The sequence below is a fragment of the Pistacia vera genome, unplaced genomic scaffold, assembly GCF_008641045.1.
Source record: "Pistacia vera cultivar Batoury unplaced genomic scaffold, PisVer_v2 Contig217, whole genome shotgun sequence".
Classification (NCBI taxonomy): Eukaryota; Viridiplantae; Streptophyta; class Magnoliopsida; order Sapindales; family Anacardiaceae; genus Pistacia; species Pistacia vera.
In genome coordinates this window covers 1,280,714-1,303,004 of record NW_022196021.1, presented here as the reverse complement: position 1 = coordinate 1,303,004, position 22,291 = coordinate 1,280,714, and the positions used below count along the sequence as shown (strand labels likewise).

Here is a 22,291-nt window from a genome sequence, read left to right as displayed (position 1 = left end):
AATTGTCTTCATCTTCTTTGCTGCTATTCTGCCAACGGAATAAGGATAAAAATAAGACGATAAAGGGATTATTTGATACAGACCTTTAAGTGCTTATATGTGTATTCTACTCAAGAAATCAACAAAAAACCTTCACTGTTTCCTACAGTTCTGTCATAAACAGGTGCTTAATATTTTAGACCAGCCTTCAAAAGGGACTTCTTAGATACAATGATGTTAAAACCCATACAAAATATAGGACTATAATTAAAAAGTCCAAAACATGTTAGAAATTCATCATAAACCTACCTCTTTCATCTTTGAAGAAAATAAAGACACGGATAATGAAGAAACACAGGCGTAATTTCTTCTATGATGTTTTTTATTGAATAAAGAAGATAAAAATAAATATGTTACAATGATGAGACAATTTTGAAAAGGAACTCTCTTAAAGGAAAAAATAAAAATAAAAACAAATCAAGAAGATTTGGTAATTAGGAATTCAATCTTCTTGTATAGGAAAAGAATAATTAAGAAATAAAAAACTTCTAGAATAATAAAAAACTCCTAAAAACAAGATACACTAGTTAATACATAGACTCTTAACAAGGAAACAAAACAACCAAATAAACATAATCAATGGCTTGACTTTCAACACTCCCCCTCAAGCCAATATATAGATATTGATTATACCAAGTTACTCTACAAAATCTTCAAAATTGGTCAAGCAAGAGCTTTTGTGAGAATATCTACAATTTGACCGGTTGCCGAAGTGTAGCTAAGCTTAACAATTTTTTCTTCAATCTTTTCTTTGATAAAATGTCGGTCTATCACCACATCCTTAGTTCAATCATGATGAACTAAATTCTTGGCTATATTGATGGTGGCTTGATTGTCATAGTATAATTCCCTATGATGCTTCAAGGTGACCTTTAATTCTAACAATAATCTTTGTAACCAAATTCCTTCACAAATTCCCTATGCAATAGCTCAAAATTCTACCTCTGCGCTATTACGGGCTACAACTAATTGCTTCTTGCTTACCTAAGTCACCAAATTTCCCCACACATAAGAACAATATCCAGAAGTTGATCATCGATCTGTAATAGATCCTGCCCAATCTGCATCTGAATAAACATCAATATTTCTCTTAGAAGTTCTTGAGAAGAATAGACCCTTACCCGAAGTCATCTTAAGATATTTCAAAATTTTGTATACAATAGTCATATGTCTCTCAGTCGGGTAATTCATGAACTGGCTTACTACACTAACGGAGAAACCGATGTCAGGTCTAGTGTGGGAGAGATAGATGAATTTCCCTACAAGGCATTGATACCATCCCTTTTCGACAGGAGCACTCCCATAATTAATTTCAAGCTTGACTGTTGGCTCCATAGAGGTCTTGGTAGGTTTACAACCAAACATTCTAGTTTCACCCAACAAATCCACTTACGTTGGGAGACAGAGATGCCTTTCCTTGACTGACCAATTTCCATCTTGAGGAAGTACTTAAGGTTCCCTAGGTCCTTGATCTCAAATTATTTATCTAAGAATTGTTTGAGAAGTCTGATTTCTTCCTCATGGTCACCTTTTAGAAGATGTCGTCCACATAAACAATAATAATGGCCATCTTCTCTTCCAAGAAGTGCTTCACAAACAGAGTATGGTCAGATTGACACTAGGAATATCCATAACTTTTTACTGCTTTAGTAAATCTCTCAAACTATGCCTGCCGAGATTGCTTGAGTCCATACAAGGATTTTTTAAGTCTACAAATCTTGTTGGAGTTAGATAATGTCTCAAGTTCGTCAGGAATATCCATGTTGACTTCTTCCTCTAGATCACCATTGAGGAAGACGTTCTTCACATCCAACTGATGCAAATACCAATTAAGGTTAGCTACCAAGGATAAAAGTACACGAACAGTGTTGAGCTTGGCATCTGGAGCAAAAATTTCCTGATAGTCAATGCTATAGGATTGGGTGAATCCTTTGGTGACCAAACGAGCTTTATACTTGTCTACACTACCATCCGCCTCATATTTCACTATGAAGGTCCACTTACACCCAATAATCTTCTTACTGCTCGAAAGATCAGTAATTTCCCAAGCTCCATTCTTTCGTAGTGCTTGAATCTCTTCATTAACGACAACTTCCACTTAGGGCACTCGAAAATTTCCTGAATATTGCAAGGAACTTGTATCTCTGTAAGACTAATAGTGAAGGCACAAAAAAAAGGTGACAAACCATCATATGAAATAAAGTTTCCAATGGGATGCTGAGTGCATGATCGAACCCCTTTTCTCCAAGCTATGGCATATTTAGGATCTCATTTTCTAACTCAAAATCAATAAAACCATCTAAGTTAGAACTATTACCTGGAATTTCAAGAGGATTAGGACTTGGTTCAGCTTCTTGGTTTTGTTGAGGAAGTGTTATTTCCTTTGTTTCCTCTTGGATATGCTCCGTATCCTATAAGTCAACAATGAACTCAGTGTTTTCGGTAGGTAGAGGCTGACTAAGTGACTCTAAAGGAATGTGATTTTTTGACACTAAGAGATTGTGATTTTCTATGGTGATGGGTGACTCTAGGAATGACTCAAAGTCCCAAAAATGATATTCTTGAGTTGAGTTCTCCCCCTAAATATCAGTTTGGGGGCAGTATAGCTGATTCTAAAAAAAGGTGACATCCAATGAATTGTAGAATTTTCTTGTGACAAGAAAGTAACACTTATATCCTTTTTGATTTGTCGAATACCCAAGAAAGATACACTTGAGTAACCTAGGATCAAGTTTACTTATATGTTGTTGATGGACATAGACAAAGACAAAGCACCCAAAAATTTTAGGTGGAACAATGGAAATGAGAAAAGTAGTCGAAATTTTTTTAGAAAGGTTTCACACGGTGTTTGAAATTTTAGCACCCTAGATGGCATCCTATTGATAAGATATATTGTTTTAAGAACGACTTCCCCCTAGAAGAATTTAGGTACATTTGTGGAGAACATTAGCAACCTAACTACCTCTAACAAATGCCTATTTTTCCTTTCAGCTACTCCGTTTTGTTTCAGGTTTCTACACATGAACTTAAGTGAACTATCCCTTCTTTTGATTGAAATTCTCCTAGTACAACGTTGAAGTAATCCCCAACATGTTAGACTTCAGGATTTGGATTTGTGACTGGAATTGGATCTGAATTATATTTTTGAAATTTTTAAAGATTTGACATATTTCTGATTTGTCTTTCATAAGAAACACCTAGTTAATCTAGTATGATCATCTATGAATGAGACAAAACACCTAGCACCCATTACATTTTTTATTTTTGACAGACCCCAGAAATCACTGTGAATCATTAATGAATGGTCTAAATGCTTTATAGGGTTGAACATGAAAATGAGATCGAACATGCTTGGATAATTGACAAATTTCACACTCAAGAGATTTTAGATTTTTATTAAATAACAAAGGATATAAACGTTTAAGGTACATAAAATTGGGAAGACATAAGTGATAGTGCCATAACATAATAGTACTATCATTATTTTGATGAATTATTGAGAAAGAACTAACACAAACTGTCGTTTGAGGTTGTTTTAGTGAATAGGGGCACTCGTTAAAGATATAGAGTCCAGAGCACCCCTCGACATTGCCAATCGTCTTCCCCAAATCCAAATCTTGAAATTCACAATGAGTAGAGAAAAAATTAGTAACACGCCTCCTTTCCTTAGTAAGTTTACTAATTGACAACAAATTGCAGTCAAGTTAGGAACATGAAGAACATAATTGAGTGTAATATCTTTTGATAACACAAATGAACCGATACCGGCAACATTTGATAGTGAACCATTCGCTATTTTAACAGTTAAATTATTTGGATAGGAGCTAAATGTATTAAAAACTGTTGCATCTCCCGCCATATGATCAAATGCTCCTGATTCCACAATCCAGGGTTTGTTTTGTTTCTTATACACAGAAAAAATGCTCATAGAATTACCTTTGTGAGCCAAGGTTCCAAAACCAATGACATGATTTGAAGACAAACTGGTTTGTGACTGAGTAGACAGAAGAGGAGACAATAATTTTTGAAGCAGCTCCATTTGTTCCTTGTTAAAAGGACTTACTTCAGGTGATGGTGGCTTTTTTGTGGAGGTGTGATTTCCTTGGCCTTCTTCCATTTGACATGTTGGCTTCCCATGTAATTTCCAACATGCTTCCCATTAAATGTCCTGGTTTTCTGCAATGATCACACCAAGGCTTTCCTCCTTTATTTTTCTGGCGATTATCTGAAAGGGCAAGCTGAGTTCCTCGAGTTAAAAAAACAAAGTTTTCAGCTACATTCAGATGTTGAGGTACTCGATTAATCCGTAAATCATTTTTTTTTTTTAATTTTTGATTGAAAGGGTATACATAAACCTTTTTTTTTTTAATCTATACTTAATATTCCAAGAATCAATGCAAAAAAAAATTTTGAATCAACAAACAAAATTCAAATTATTGATAAAAACGTCCACAATCACAATAATGAAGCAAATAATATCCAAATTGATTGTCTCCTGCTCCGACTGATAAATCCAAGAGAAATTGCTATATCCTATATTCAAAAGGGAGAAATGCATCTGGACAATTTGATGACTGAGAAGGATTTAACTTTTACCGAATTGATGAAAAAGGGAATAGTGATTATCGAACCGGCTCGTCTGTCTGTAAAAAATGATGGACAATTTTTTCTATATCAAACCATAGGTATTTCATTGGTTCATAAGAATAAGCGCCAATTTAAATTTAATAAAAGATATCAAGAAAAAGGCTATGTTGATAAGAAAATTTTTGATGAATGTATTCCAAGCCATCAACTCCATCATGACCTTCTTCCTGCTTTCTTCCTGTCGAACTTTAGAGAAAGCTCTTCTAAGACTAGGTGATGTCTTTGTTCCCATGAGTCTCCCACATACCTCATCAAGATTTTTATTCAAACCTAGCAAAAACTTGTAAACACATTTTTTCTTTACAATCTTTTTGTACAATGATGCATCAGCAGTACATGACTAGTTATGAACCTCATACATATCAAGTTCATGCCATTTGGGCGTAAGTATATTAAAATGTTGAGTTCTCCTAAGATCACCTTGTTGCAGATCATGGAGAATCCATTCAATCTCTACCACCTCCGAAGTGTTCTCGGTGTTAGAGTAAGTTTCCTTGGCTGCATCCCAGATCTCCTTAGCGGTTTCGAATGCCAAAAAATTCTCGCAATGTCCATGTTCATCGAGTTGACAAGCCTGACATCACCATATTGTTTTTTGCTAACCACTTCTTGTAGGTAAGAGCCGTGGGTTCTGGGGCTACTGAAGCACAAGTGAGGTAGTTGTGTTTTTCTTTCCGGCAAATGAACATTAAGATGGATTGAGAGCATGGAACATAATTGTGTCCAATCAACTTATGAGAGGCAATAAGAACATTGGTGGCTTCCATATTGTGAACAAAAGGAGATGAAGGATCGATGATGCCAAAATTACTTTTTGTAGCCATACTGGAGGCTGATTTGTATTTGGGCATTAAGATTTGGAAGACCCAGAGATAACGAATAAGAATAACTCGATGATAAAGATAAATAAAACGAGATTAAACTTGCTCTGATATCATGAATTAGTTACAATTGTGAGATAATTTCGAAAATGAATCTTTCGTAAGGAAAAAAAATAAAAATAAATCAAGAAGATTTACTAAACAGAAAATTAATCTTTTAAAGAAAAGAAATAATTAAGAAATAAAAAACTTATAAAAATAAGATACAGAACTTCTATGATATCTTTTATTGAATAAAGAAGACATAAATAAATTAGTTATAATTGTGAGATAATTTCAAAAATGAATCTCTCTTAAGGAAAAAAAAAATAAAAATAAATCAAAAAGATTTAATAAACAGAAATTCAAACTTTTAAAGAAAATAAATAATTAAGAAATAAAAAACTTTCTAAAATAATAAAAACTTCTAAAAATAAAGATACAGAGTCTAATTCATACCGTCTAGTACATATACTCTTCTTAAGGAAACGAAACGATCAACTAATGAAATAAACGCAATCAACGGTTTCACTTTCAACAACCTTGAACCTTCATCTTCACTCCCACAACACCAACAATTCTCAGCAGAAATGGGTGCACAGAGACAACAAACCGAAGAAGAAGAACATCAATCTCCAACAACAAGAACCTACTGGCGATGGAGCAAGCAAGACTTCTTCCCCGAGCCTTCTTTCCAAAACTTCACTTCCTACAGGTCCGCACTCTCCCAAACATACCCCCGCCTCAAAAACCGCCTCTTTTCTCGTTCCACAGACGCCAACGAACTCATCACTCTGCAAAAAGAAAGTGAAAAAACCCTTCAAAAATGCCTCACTTGGTGGGACTTAATCTGGCTAAGTTTCGGCTCCGTCGTCGGCTCCGGAATATTCGTCATCACCGGCCAAGAAGCTCATGACCACGCCGGACCCGCCATTGTTTTATCCTATTTAGCTTCCGGGGTCTCCGCACTGCTCTCTGTGTTTTGCTATACAGAGTTTGCCGTTGAAATTCCCGTTGCAGGTGGGTCCTTTTCGTATCTTCGTGTTGAATTAGGCGACTTTATTGCTTATATTGCAGCTGGGAATATTCTTCTAGAAGCTGTTGTTGGTGCGGCCGGGTTAGGGAGGTCTTGGTCTTCGTATTTGGCGAGTATGATTGATGCTGATAACTCTGATTTGTTGCGTTTTGAAGTTAAGTCTTTTGCTAAAGGTTTTAACTTGTTGGACCCGGTTGCAGTTTTGGTGCTTTTGGTTGCTAATGGGATAGCAATGAGTGGGACGAGGAGGACTTCTTGGTTGAATTGGGTTAGTTCTATTGTGACTGCTTGTGTGATTGTGTTTGTTATTGTTGTTGGGTTTGTTCATGGCAAGAGTTCAAATTTAGTGCCATTTTTACCTTTTGGTGCAAAGGGGGTTTTTGAAGCTGCAGCTGTCGTTTATTGGTCTTATACTGGTTTTGACATGGTGGCAACCATGGCTGAAGAGACTAAGCGTCCTGCAAGGGATATACCGATTGGTTTGGTTGGTTCAATGTCTATGATTACTGTGATTTATTGTTTGATGGCTTTGGCATTGACCATGATGGTAAAGTATACCCAAATTGATGTAAATGCTGCATACTCGGTTGCTTTTGAACAAATTGGCATGAAATGGGCTAAGTATTTGGTGAGTGTGTGTGCACTTAAGGGAATGACTACAAGTTTGTTGGTGGGATCGCTTGGGCAAGCTCGATACACGACTCAGATTGCTAGAGCTCATATGATTCCTCCCTGGTTTGCTCTAGTTCACCCAAAAACTGGAACACCTATTTATGCTACTTTGTTGGTAACCATTCTTAGTGCCATTATTGCATTTTTCTCTAGTTTAGATGTCTTGTCAAGTGTTTTCTCTTTTAGTACGCTCTTAATTTTTATGCTTGTGGCTGTTGCATTGCTTGTGAGGCGATACTATGAGAAGGATGTTACTCCAAAGAATGATTTGGTTAAGTTTTTAGTGTGTCTGTTTGTTGTAATTGCTTCTTCTTTAGGTGTAACAGCAATCTGGAATTCAAATGGGAAGGGTTGGATTGGGTATGTGATAACTGCAGTGCTTTGGTTTTTGGGAACTCTGGGAATGGTATTGCTTCCAAAGCAGCGTGTTCCAAAACTTTGGGGGGTTCCTTTAGTTCCATGGTTACCATCATTGTCAATTGGGATGAATTTATTTCTATTAGGGTCATTGGGTTATGTGGCATTCTGGAGGTTCTTAATTAGCAGTGTAGTAATGCTTGTGTATTATGTGTTGGTTGGTCTTCATGCTACTTATGATGTGGCTCATCAGAACCAAGAAGAATCAAAACTTGACGAAGGCCTGTGAAATATAGTCAAGGGATGCTTCAAAGCAGAAGTAGTATTGTACATTAGTGGTGGTATAGATATTCTTCATATGGCTAAAGATGAACTGTGTAATACAGAACAAATTATTATCAGAAACTGTAATTTTGAAATGAAATTGCATTTGTCCAACCTTGTTTGTTTAATTATTGGTTTTTTTTTTGGGTCAGGAATAAATGGCTATTCTGTGGAAGTCTCTGATGTTTGTTAAATTTTCAATGTAAATATACAGTTTGGTGAAACTTAACCCTGATTACATACATTCATTGCTGCAATTCGTTGGGTCCTTAAGTCTCATCACAGATTATGTCATTCCTTTATGAAATTTGTGTTCGATTCCAATCAGTCATTGTTTCTGATTGCAGAGTGGCCATAACTAAAGCCATCTAAAGTCTAAATTAACTTAACTATTATGTAGAGCGTACCTCTCAAAATCCTGCAACAGGCATGTCTACTGTTTGTAAAACAGACATTAGATTACAGTTCTTGTTTCGTTTTTCATGAACATTTTCGTATGAATCTACTATATGATCACTCTGAGCTTGGTATTGATTTTTTGATTCATGTATCTTCATTGGTTTTTGGTTCAGGCAATCTTATCCATGTATTAACCGCAATCTACTGTTTTCTGTTCAAAAGGATTAAAATCTTCTTATCAAATAGTTTAGAGAAACAGTTTAAATTATTCCATTGCATTTAGAAATGCATCAAATTAAAACTTTCTTCAATCATGTGTTCATTACATACTCAACTGAATGAAGATCTTCCAAGACTATAAGACCATCACAGAGGTACTCTTCTTTGTTGCACTATATTTTAGATAGTGGTGAATCAGAATGTTATGAGGAAGCGATGCAAGTTGGTAACTCATTCAAGTGGAAGTTAACTATAAAAGATGAGAAAAGCAAAATGAAGGATTGGAAAGTAAGGACTCGCTATTAACAAATCAAACCTAACATTTGACAGATTGCCGCTCATGCTTAGTTTCTAATAATCAATTAACTGGGCGAATCCCTCCTATTTGCAAATTAACATCCCTTCAAGGTCTTGATTTGTCTAAAAACAATTTGAGTGGAAAATTTCCACAATTTATTGGCAACTTTCCCTGTGTTGCATCTAGGGATGAATAACCTAGACAAAGAAACATTAGGAGGTAAAGCAAGAAAGAAAGAATATAACCATTTTCACATCCACTGACCTGTCAAAACAGTCAGTTCTAAGGAAGAATTCCTGAAATTTTTGGAAACTTTAAGTCGCTAATATTATTTAACCTTTCTCACAATAGCCTAATAGTTAAGATTCCATTGTCATTTGGGAATTTGACAGTCATTCAATCATAATATCTCTCTTCAAACAAATTTGATGGAAGGATTTCTGAGCAAATGAAAAGTCTCTCATTCCTAGCAATATTAATTCAATCACACAATCAACTCCAGGGGCCGATTCCTCGAGGTGGTCAATTTAATACATTCACGAGTTATTCCTTTACTGGAAACATAGGGGTTGTGCAGAGAGCCATTGTCAGTGAGACATGTCAATAATTGGATAGTGGTTGTACCAACATCTAATGTAGGGAAGAGGAAGATTTTTCTCATCCTCTAGACATATTGATCTATGAGGATTTCAAAAAAATTCTGACACGTAGATATTCATAAGATACAAAATCAACTCTGCATTTTAACAAGTATCTAAATTTTGCTGTCACTTAAAATTGTTATCACCATAAATTTATAAATCTTAAAGAGATGGTTTTGCCTTAGATGCCTTACGAAACATTAGGCATTCCATTGCTTTTCACATGGCGTTTGAGGTCATTCAGTTTGTATTTGACCTTGCCTTTTAAGTCCTAGAGGAACAAGAATTGGCATGTTTATCTGTCAGTATTCTCAAATTTACAGCTTATACTTTTTCTTCTCTTTTTCATTTGCTTGAATCATGGGGTTTCTATTTCTTGAATTGGAAGACAAATTACAATTGAATCAATGGATTAAGACAGTAAAATCTGTCTCTAATCTTCACTAATTCCTCAACTTTTGTCTTGTATGTGTTGAGGGTAACTCAAAGTTTACAAGACTTATCAACATATGCATATTCATATTAATTTGGTGAGGATTTTATAAGGCTTTTCTGCACATAGCAGCTTAATGTGTTAAAAAAAACCTACAAGTAATGCCAATATCGTATCATGTTATCTATACATTTATACAAAGAAACTCCCAACAATACTATAAATACAGATGGTTTTCTGCAGCTCTTTAGCTGTTCTGGTTTTTTTGCTGTTTTTTGTGGCAGATTTGTTTTTCTACTAGGTGGTGTTTATGGGTTTGTGTATAGGCACTCAAGGACTCCGGGTGTGGGCTGATTTGTAAAGGATTGAACATCTTTGCTTCTTTCGTCTCGTCCCTTGGAATTTTTATCCTAGGGTCGGGACGCTGGGGGAAGTTTTCTCTCTTTTTAAGTGTATTTTTTTATTCTTTTATAAAATTACTATTTACCCAAAAATACTATAAATACAAAGAAAAAAACTTCCCCTGGTTTCGGAAATACCACTTGCTTTTAGTCAACGATTATATCAGAAGACTTTTCTTGAAAAAGATAGAAAGAAAATCCCAGCTTTTCACGCGGTTTGCTCTAGGGCCTGGGCCGGCTTAAGTCATGGTCTAATGCCTGTTGTTTATCATACAAATACAATAATGGTCCCAATGAAAACAACCCACAAGATTCTTTTGTTTACAATATGCTATCTATCTTCTTTTCTCCATCTAACTTTTCTTGCATTTCATCCCTTTTTTTTTTTTTTTTCACTGTTTGGGAATCAAAACCAGCCACGCACTAGTCTCCTCTTATTTGTTTAACCCAAGTCCTTCCATATTTGACTGCTGAAACTTTTTACCGTAAAGAAGTGCAGTTGAGCCTTTAACAAAAGCATATTCTTGTATTAAGAAACGTGATTTTGTGTTTATGCATTAAACAAGAAAGGTAATTACAAGATAATACAAAGTATAACTCTTAATCTAAGCCATTGTTTTGAGTATTGAATTACATTAGGCAACTATTTTCTCAAAGTGGATCAGCCTGTTATCTGCAAGTTTTGAACTGTATGCAGATTTTTTGTATTCAAACCATGTAAACTCTTTGTACAAGCTTTGTTCATGGCCTTTCATGAGTGAAGGCAATGGAGCTATTTTCTCACTCAATGGTGGTCCGCCAAAATAAATCATTGAAACTCTTGATTTCGAACTGTTTGCCAGAACTCTATGCCTCACACTTTTAAACCTCCCATTGGTCAGCACCTGCATAATCACCCACCAAACACAGAAATCTCCATTAACTAACCATTATTCAACTCCATTAAGCACTATTCCATCTCAATAGAGATAAAAAAAAAAAAACTTTCTTTTTCAGGTAATGGAATAAGTTCGATAGTAGAAACACAAGCGAGTTTTAAGTGGGATGAATGTATTCCATGAATATAGATAAGAACGGAGTGCATGTATGCACAGAAGAAAAATTATTGGAGGGTGGTGAACTTACCAAACAGTGAAGTCTTGAAAAAGTTAAAAAGAAAGATATATTATTGTCTCTCTGATAGAGATAGGTGTAAATAGTGATAAATAAACAATAAAAACTGTATAAAATTTGTACCTGTAATGAGTCTCCAACATTGATAAAAAAGGAGTTTTGATCAGGAGGAACTGAAATCCAACTCCCATCTCTGAGAGAAATTTGCAAGCCAGAAGTGTTGTTGGATCTCAACACTGAAATAATCTGAGGGTCTGTGTGTTCTCCAAATCCAATCATATTGCTGTTAATTCCATTCAGAGATTGAATATCAGGACATGGCGGATAGTGATTCAGCCTGAAAACAGAGTCACTCTGTTCATCCATCAAAAGCTTACTGAACACATTCCTTTGTTGAATCTTCAATCCATCCGCCATCAGTTCCAAAATCTCACACGCCATTTTCTTCACCGCCGATAAATAATCATTCAAAGCGCCACTGCAAGCACACCAAAACAATATTATAAACAAATTAAAAAAAGAAAGAAGAATGATTTTTGATTGATTTTTCTGAAAGTTTATACCGGAACTTTTCCGGATTTTTGCCGAGAAGTGAAACGAATCGTTGGAGATTAGACTCTTGATTGGCGGTGAAGAGGAGGTATTCAACCCAACCCACGTCACCGTTTGGTCCGATACTTTTGTTGCCGTAGCCGAAGGGGCGGGGAGGGCCGGCTTGTGCTTTCTCCGGGAGAGGTAAAGAGAAGAACTTAACGGCTTCAGCTTCGAGCCTGGAAATGAATTCCAGGGGAACTCCATGGTTGATGACTTTGAAGAAACCGAACTCTTCACATGCCTTGATTATGAGGGTTTTGGCATCAGGTTTTGAGAGGTCGATTAAAGGGATTGCGGGGAACAATGTGGAGGTTTTGCAAGAAGTTTTTGTGAATGGAAACTGTTGGATTGCTGGCTTGGCCAAAGCCACCATTGTTGCCTTTGTATATGAGCTTTTGTTTAGAGAAGTGAATTGAATTGAATGGCTTTGAGTTCGGCGGGGCTATTTATACGAGAAAAATGTGGAGCAAAAAAAAAAAAAAAAAAAGAAAAATTAAATTGTTAACCTTTATTAGAGGAGAGAATAACTTAATACACCCTGAGCTTTTGGTTGTTCAATCAAGGTCCTGGCATTTCAAATGTTAAGAAATACCCCTTTAAGCTAACTAAGGGGTGTTCATAACTAGTTAACCGATTTTCTGAACTGAACCAGTTAAGGGGAAAACTGGTTTTTCAGTTAACCGATTTTCCCTTTAACTTATTTTTTATTTTGATTTTTTCCTAATTTAAACCGGTTTTATATTTTATTATTTTTATTAAAAAAAGGTTTTATTGTTTTTATTTTTTATTTTATTATTTTTATAATAAACCAGTTCCGGTTAACCGATTCCCATAACCCATAAACCGATAATCAAATCGAAAAACTAGTTTTTGTATTTCTTTGAATTGAAACCGAACCGATTTTCCAGATAACTAAAAAACAGGTTCGGTTTGGTTTCTACATTTTTTTTAACTTCCTTGACAACCATTAATGAAATATTAACTTTGAAACAATATTTTTTATGCAAAGAACAATGAATTAAAGGTGAATTACCGATTTTTTTCCTTATATATAAGTGAATTATATATTTCACCTTTTGTATGGGTTAACTTAGGTTACAATCAAGAGGTCTATGATGGTTTAACATGTAGTATAGGTACGTTCTAGACCCAAACCCAGGGCGGTAAACGTAATTATCTAACCTTTAGAGTGGCATGGGCGTGAGAGCTTTTCCAAAGTGCGGTCTAGTCATGAGGAGGTTCAACTTGGGATAAAAAGTAAAATCAAGATCTAATTGTCTTAAAAAACAAAAGATATGGGAATTTATCACATTAAAAAAAGCGAGGTCAAATCAACCACCATCATATATAATGGACAACCATCTACTATTATTATTATTATTATTATTATTATTATTATTATTATTATAAGTCGGACCATACTTATCATAACCAATAGATTAACTGATGTAAATGTTAATTTCTATGATAAGTGATTTAGAATAAGATATAGATTTGAATTCTGTTAATTCAGAGAATACCCATGATTAAAGAAAATTAAACAATTAAGAATTAATAAGAATAACTAGGACTTGAATCAAAGATTTTCAGTATAGTTTTTAAATTTTATTTCTTGAATTTCCTTATTTTTCTAAATAAATCTAAACAAGTTGGCACCATAATTAAAGTTCATATTATTTTTTTTAATGACGAAATATTCGGATCAATCTACATCTATTTTAATTAATTTTTCAGGACCTTAAAACTACTAGCCGAATTAGAGTTCTATGACTACTCCTATTAATACGAAAAAAGAATTAGAGAAATCCGATCTCAAGAATATAAAAAAAAAAATCATATTCAAAAAATAATTTACTTATGTTACGTTATCCAATTCTTAACTATGAATTGTATTCATATATTGGTCTCATTGGATGTTGTTATGATTGAATTTACAAATAAAATGTTTTATTAATTTAATTAACATAAAACAAAAGAAAATTTTGAAAATAATAAGATCCAATGGTAGAAAAGGTGGAGAATTAAGTAAGCCGAATTGGTTGGTCAGCCTCATCCTAATTTAAATAAAAAAAAAAAAAAAGTTGAAGATGAGGTATGCTCCACTCATCATTCTTTTGTACTAACTGACATCAGTTGGTTGATGTAGACATTAAAATACACGAAGGGCCAGCTTCCACTTCAACACTTGTTCATCTATCTACGTGGACGACTACGCACTCCCCCTTTCTCATCTCTCTACGTGCCTTCATCTCCTTCCTACCTTTTCACTGTCGGCTTTCTTTTCCCAAATTATTCAAATACTAAAATAAATTACTTTATTTTTATATTTTGTTTTAAAGTAAAAAATATTTCTGAAATTTTATTATCTGTTGATATTTCATATTAAGATCATAATATTCTTGATTTATTATTTATAATTTTTAAAATTTGTTGCGAAGTTTGCCATTAAGTATCCCTTTGTTCTATTAAAGATTTATCGGATGATAATGTCTTAATTTACAAAATTAAATTTCATTGAAATAAATATTTTTCATAGAATTGGACATTATGAAAATATAATTTGACAAGATTATTAAAATAGGCGGCATGTATATAGTAATAAATACTATAGTCTATCCCTTTCATTCATTCAAAGCTTTATGATTGAATTAATATAATAAATGTATGTGGGTCTCGTAGGGAACATTGTACCAATTGGTCGGTTCAATAAATTCTAAGATTTCTCTCCAATCTCATTCATGAATCTATCTACTCTTTCTGTTTTCATTATTTTATTAATTCGACATTCAATCATATGTTAACTAATGCTAAATTTTAATTAGGTGTCCCAACAAACACCTACATTTTAAAGATATTGTTATAAAGCACCCTATTAATACGTCAACGTAACACTTAAAAAAATATATTTTATTCAATTATGTTTACCTCCTCCTAAACGTATTGTAAACAATAACCCTTTTATTTTATTTTATGAAAAGTTTATATACATATATGTCTACCATTTTATTATCCAAAATTATATATTGTTTCTAATTTTGACATCGTTGTTACTCCACACTACCATCATTCTCTTCCTTAATCATCACTTACCAAAACGCTTTACACCATACTCCCGTCGACCATGTCAATCACCATCAATTGAGTGATTAGAGTTTGCGCCACCATCCCTCCCAAGTCAAATTCTAATCAATCTCAACCACTAAAATCCAACCAATGGTCTCCCCTCTTCAAAAGTTCCGATAGCTTGAACCAAGTTTCCTTTCTGCTTGCTACCGGAATATAAATTTCGATAATAAAGTGATATTTTAAAAATTTGTAGGTGAGAAAGTGTCATTTAGCCATTATTTAGGTGGAAAAAAAGTCGTTTACTCTATCTTTTAGACTTTTAAGCTTAGTTTTTTTTTTTTTTTTTGAAGTGATTGAATAAAAATTTAGTTTTTCATATAGAATTTAGGCCCGTTTGATATTTAGAATTTAAATACATTTTTTTGTTTTTAAACAAGAAATACAACAAATTTTATGAATATGTATTTGATAAAAAAGAGTAGAAATGTTTTCAAAAATATTTTTAAAATATAATCATAAAAACTAGTGCAAAATTAGAAAACTATTAAAAATCCATAGCTTTTAATTTGAAAACAATTTTTTAAATTTTATATCAGATAAATTTTTAATATTAAAAATATTAAGATACAATTCAAAAATTTGAATCGTATTTTAGTTTTTAAAAATTATTTTTGAATTACAAATCAAACATTATAATTTCAAACTAAACTTATTTTTTCTTTTTCTCTTGACTATTCTAAATAATAATAATATTAATATGTACCTCGATGTTTTAATTCAATATAATTAACTTTCGTATTTTTACTTAAAATTTGTTAATCTTGTATTTGTTTTCCTCCCGTCCCCTTTGAAACAAAATTGAGGTGTCTCAGGAAATAGGATTTTGTGAATCGATATTCCATGTAGTAAATGATGATAGGGTCATGAAGATTGAGCGTCCCCACAATAAAAGATTACAAGTACACAACATTAATTGATAATATTTACAGGACGTACCAAATATTTAGAGATGCATCATGCATGGTACCATAACAATAATTCCAAGTATTAAACAGCTCATCCATTGTTGTACGTGTTATATTTTTTGCATGATTATAATTTATTGGGGTGACTTTGATGTGACATTGCAACCCATTTGTATACTTAGATTGTACTCCAATTTGTATACTTAGATTGTACTCGGAAATTGGGTCAATCATATCTTCAGTTCTATTGATGTAGAATCTGAGTGCACATTAATATTGATAGTATATGATATAGAATTAGTACAATTTGATCGAAATCTCAACTAATATGGTAGTTTATTTGACAGCACTATATTAATTAGCGAGACCAGTGAATAATTAATTTGTATTGAACATGATATGACACATAAATTATGATTTTTAACTTGTTTTTTCTTTTAATAATACCATATGATGTTTGTTAATGCATTGATATCCTATTGACCTAAGAAGAGGTCATATAAGATGTGCACGTGATTACTAATAATCAATGTGATCAACAAAATGACGTAAACAAGTAATAAACAAAAAAGATTTTTATAGTAGTTTGACGATATTAAGACCAACTCGAGCAGGACATTTAGATATGGCGACCTTCTCTCACTTAATGCTCTTTTACATGTATGAGTGTGTTTTCCTCTTGAACTTTACTAAAATTAGAATTTGTCCTATGAAACAAAGGTTGTGGGCTTCTTATATACTTGGTCTGTCTGACAATAGTAGAGAGTGGGTATTATGGGATTGCTAGTACGTATAATTTCCTGAATTAGGATATGAGTTAATAATTTCTATGCTTGTGATAGACTGGGTTATGCTAATAGTAAATTAACTGATGCTTATAACAATAATCATCTTGTGGGAGAAGGTACGCAGTGATGAAACGACACGTAGGAGGATCTTGATTCAAGCTCTGATAAACGATAAGAATGCGTGACACAAATCTGACGGAGGCAGAACAATGTTAAATTATGATATTAACCAGTATTTGGACGAATCAATCATATTCTAGAAAAGAATAATTACCTAAATCGGTCAACTCAAAAAGAGTCTTTAATTATTCTTCTATCCATGAAAGGGATATTTATAGGTGCAAAGATTAGAAGGCCCTCTAATAATTATACACATCTAACTTCATTGTTGTAATGATAAAGGAAAATGAAATTGTAAATTCTAAGTACAAAGATTTGGGAGAATTTGGGTTATCTAGAAAGAAAAAGGAGCCGAAAGTGGATTCATGATTTGGTAATGGTATTAACTATTAAACTTACCACGTGAGGAATGTATCACATCTTATATGCAAAGAACATTAATCAATTTATGTCCCAAATTGAATTAGAATTATTGATTTGACGGTGTTAAATGATAGAATGGACGTGGGTGTTTGACCGTGTGAATGAGCACCACACTATGTGCTTATCATGTGTTATTACATTCTTAATCATGCTCCTTTACATTTTACATCACGTGAAATTGATATAGACATGGGAAGGAAATTTCATGGTTTGGATTGGAAAGTGATAAATGGAATAATGGACCCATATAAACAAACAAGTGCTACTATAAATCTTAACCAATTAATTATTCTTTTACACAAAGATATTATTCTGCGTACACAAAAAATAAAAATAAGTGATCCAAAACAACTTGGAGGACCCTAGCTAATATATAATTAGGAATTATCATTTATCCAAGGGGTTGGCCTACAAACATTATTGGTCAATGAGATTTGGGTTACAGTTATATGAGTCAAATTTTTGGGCCACGTTACTGTTTATACTTTGCTATTGAAACGTGGTTGACAAATCAAACAAAGAGATAATGATCCCATGTTCTGTCACTATTATTGCCTTGTACTACACATGTTCAAATTTTTAACCAAAGAAACTGATGGTTTGAATGGGGTATAATGATATTAACCTTATTTCAGTGGACCTTTTCAGTATTTTATATGATCCTTGGCATGTATTTACGGGCAGCTGGCTACCACTGTTGGAGGGTGGTTGGCACGCATGACCGATTAGATTTGATCGATCGTGCGTCGATATAACATTTTCTGACAGAACCATCTCAACGATCAAATTTAATCACGTTTGGTCATTAACGACGACTAAAGATATGATAGTTGTTGATGACCATGACTAGATCTTTGACCTTAAATCTAGTTGAAAAAAGTTAGATCGACATACTACTAATCAGATCCAATTGATAGTACACCATTATGTCAGATTTTGACCACCTTTTAACAATGGTAACCGAAATCTAATAAATATGAGTGAATGATAATGTTTTTATTAATTTTTAAATTTTTTTAGATATTTAATTAAATTAATAAATTTAAAAAATTTAAAAATAGTTAAATAAAATAGAATTAGATTTACCTAGAGTTTGTACGAATCTTTTGGAATTCAATTTCTCCATTTAATATCATCGCGCGATTCTTGAAAATATAATCAAAAAGATATGGGAGCGGTGTAGGTCAAGAGGACAATGTATGGTGAGGTGACATGCAAGTTATCTGCTGCCACTTGATGCACTGGCGCAATGAAACATCCCATCTCACTTAAAATTCAAAGCAATAGAAATAGAAAGAGAGAGAAAGAGACAAACAGAAAAGAAAAGTCTGGTCAAAATCAGGCTGAGGCTGAGCCGACATCGAATAACCTTCGAATTAAATTCTATTTTAATCTTCTTCGGATAAACTTTGCTCTCCTTATTACATCACATGTTAAATGATTATTTTCTGTTTATTTTCCTCCCCCTCAATTAATTTTATCAAATATTCCTCGTTCCTTATTAAAGATTTGTCTTTTTATATAATTTTCCAAAAAAGATAAATGATAATTCTATAAAAACACCTCTAATGATATTAAGAGTATCTTTTATATAAATAAAAAGAATATTCGTTAACTTTTAAATATAAAAAATAAATTTTTTATTCAAATCCAATAAACTCTTTAAATTTTAGTAGAGAAAATATATTTTTTCAAGAAAGAAACTTAATACAAGAGATAAATCATTAATAAAATACATAAAAACTTACAATTTATTATTTAAAATCAGGATAGAAAATAAAATTTGACTCTTTAAATATGAAGAGTCAAACCCACTTTTTAATTTATATTTAAAGAATAAAGAATATGTTGAACTCTTATTTTTATAGATAAACTCTTTATAATAAAAAGTTTATATCATATAAAAAATTATTTGGAGATACAAGGGACTAAATGTTGAAAATGGTTTTAAGCTTCGTTTTCATTAAAAATATTCATACAATTTTACAATTCAAAATTCAAATATAAGATAAGAGAATAATGTTTGAAATACGCTTTAAAACATACAGAATATTATTTATAGTATGACATGTCGACGTATTTAATTAATGTCAAATCTAGCTTTTTGCAATTAATGCTTTCTTTTTAGATTTATTTTCTCAATTACTTGTTGGTTTCTTTTTGTAATTAAAAGTTAAAACAATAATAATAAATGTGACCTTCTATTTATTTATTCCCAACCAGTTAAATTGTTTCCATGAAATCGGGTCAGACATTGTCCCTCCAGAACATGTATTTGTTTCATTATTTAATCTGGCAGTACACACAAAATTAGATAAATTATAAATACAAAATCTCCCAAAATATTATTATAATCATCATCTGAAATAAATAAATAAAAATCTTCCACATTTTACGTCGAAAAAAATGAACTATAATTAGAAATGCAGATTATTTTATATTTATTTACTTTATTGCCCATATGATTAGTATCAATTAACAATCAACCAATTTGAATTAAATTTATAAAATAGGAGCAAAAGTTACAAAAATTGCTATTTTCCATTGAAGTTAATCGAAAAAAATAATACTTAAATACCTTTAATTAATAGTTTGGACCTAAATACCTCTATTAATGTTGATTAAAAGAGAAGCATTCTGTTATGCGTTATTTGCATCTTTCTTCACTCTTGTGGCAAAAAAATCGCCTTTTCTACTACTAGTATTGGCACCAATACAAAGATCATCTTTTGTAGACACATTTCATTATGATGATGGCGTTGCCACTAACCATAATACTAGTTTCCCATGATATTGGTAAAATTATTTTAAATCATTAATATGTTTGTGCTAAAGACTTTTGAAATGTGGCTATGAGTTTACATTTTGTGAATACTAAAGCTTTTATATATATATATATATATATATATATATTAACAATGACTAAGCTCATAGTCACAAAGACCAGCCCACTGAGCCCAGTCCATGGCAACTTCTACAAGGTACACTAATTACTTGGGTCATTTAATTAATTTTCTTTTGTTTGATGCAATATTTTTAACAATAATGTCACTAATATATATTACAGGGTAGAGAATCCCTGAACTTATTGATCGAAAGAGACCTCCATCGTGCTGGACCTGGTGGAACTGGAGGCATTAAAAGTATCACAAACTACTCAGGGGTGAGCATAAAATTGAGCTTCATTACATGCCGTGATGCTATATCGAATTGTTTTTTAAATTTTCATTGCTTATTGCAGGTTTATGATACCGTAGCCAAAGCAAAGGCCAAAGCTTTCACTGATGTCTTATTCTTAGATGCAGTAACTGGAAAGTACATTGAGGAGGTTTCTTCATGGAACATTTTTATTCTCAATGTAAGAACTAAAGGCCATTCTACACAAATGTTTCGCTTCATTAATATCAGAAGTCCTCTATTTTTTCCAATATTAACTAATCTCTCTTTTGCAGGACAATGTAATTTTAACTCCAGCAACACATGGAACTATTGTGCCTGGTGTCACCCGAAAAAGCATCATGAAACTTGCTTCTGATATGGGTTACCAGGTAGCTAATTAATTGTCGTTAATTCTATTAATCGAAATAAAAGGGCTAATTGAGGAAATGTTTTAATGAATAAGTACAATCTTCAGGTGGAGGAACGCAATGTTCCAGTGGAGGATTTGTTGAATGCAGATGGAGTATTTTGCACAGGAACAGCAATGGTTGTGACTCCTGTTGCCAGTATAATGTATAAAAATACAAGGCAAAATAAATAAATAAATAAATAAATAAATGTATATTTATGCTGTTTAATTTCCTTGTTCCTTCGTCCTCTATTAACTATGGAATAATTTTAATGCAGGGTTGAGTACAAAACTGGAAATGAAACAGTGACACATAAACTTCACGCAACGCTTACAGGGATTCAGACTGGTGTGGGTGGACGCTCCCAATTAATTAATTGAGCTTATGTTTACTGTCTTTTGTTGATAGATAAATATATAATACCTAACTAGGTAGCAGGTCTCCCCGTCGTGCGGGCCGCTTATGAAATTTGTTTTAACACCATTTTTGTTTGAATAATTTGATGTTTCAATTGGTTGATATCTGCTATAAAGGTACGTACATTGTATAAGTGGAAAATGATCTATTAATTCTCTTAATTATGTTAGTTATAAATTACAACATATATTGACATAATTTAGAAATTATATAATATAAATAGTATCCTGAGGTTGACTAAAATAATAGATTAGAAAATATTTGTGATAATATTTAATTTAATGTTCAATTAATAATTAAAGGAATAAATGATAAAGAAATTAAGAATAGTAATTTCATATAAAGATTACATGTTAATGTATACCCATTTAATCCAAATAAGTAATATTAAATTGTAATGTTTTGTGAACCGGACAATTGATGTTGAAACAACAGTCCAGAAGTTTTGCTTGAAAATCGGGTATAATTTCAAATAATGTGTTTTGCTTAATGTTCATTTTCTCATCAAACTACATTCCCAACCCGATATTACATTAGTTCTTGGACAATTGAACTGAAACCTGGGTAATTTACTGAAAAATATGGTTTGGCATATGGCTTATTACCATTCTATAGAATTTGGTACTAAAGTAGAACTTAACCAATTAAAATTATGAATGATATATGGTTGTCATCGGTCTTGTATAATTCTACAGCCAAATTATTATGTTCGACATCTGGGTCATTACAATTGAATAGTAGGCAATCATTTTTTTGCTATGTCATATTTATAGTTATGTTTGGTATATTGAAATCGAAAGATGGTTGCTTATTTATTTAATTTATGGTTCGACAACTGTCTTATTAAAATTTTAAATTATCCATAGGAAAGATAAACACATATCAAATGTCGTTTTAATACAATTTTATA

At 32.6% G+C, this 22,291-nt stretch overlaps 2 protein-coding genes across 2 annotated transcripts; one reads left to right on the top strand and one right to left on the bottom strand.

The window, feature by feature from the left end:
• The first annotated feature begins 6,041 nt into the window (after nt 1–6,041).
• LOC116130033 (cationic amino acid transporter 8, vacuolar-like) lies at nt 6,042–7,900 on the top strand. The gene is made up of 2 exons (XM_031415780.1): nt 6,042–6,695; nt 6,783–7,900. The coding sequence occupies exons 1-2, from the start codon at nt 6,137–6,139 to the stop codon at nt 7,898–7,900; spliced, it is 1,677 nt and encodes a 558-aa protein (XP_031271640.1). The 5' UTR covers nt 6,042–6,136.
• A 2,932-nt stretch (nt 7,901–10,832) lies between these two features.
• Nucleotides 10,833–12,460, bottom strand: LOC116130106 (gibberellin 2-beta-dioxygenase 1-like). The gene is made up of 3 exons (XM_031415859.1): nt 12,003–12,460; nt 11,563–11,917; nt 10,833–11,210 (listed from the first exon to the last, which is right to left on the bottom strand). Exons 1-3 carry the CDS (start codon nt 12,404–12,406, stop codon nt 10,962–10,964), a joined length of 1,008 nt encoding a protein of 335 aa, XP_031271719.1. The 5' UTR covers nt 12,407–12,460; the 3' UTR covers nt 10,833–10,961.
• Nucleotides 12,461–22,291: the final 9,831 nt, after the last annotated feature.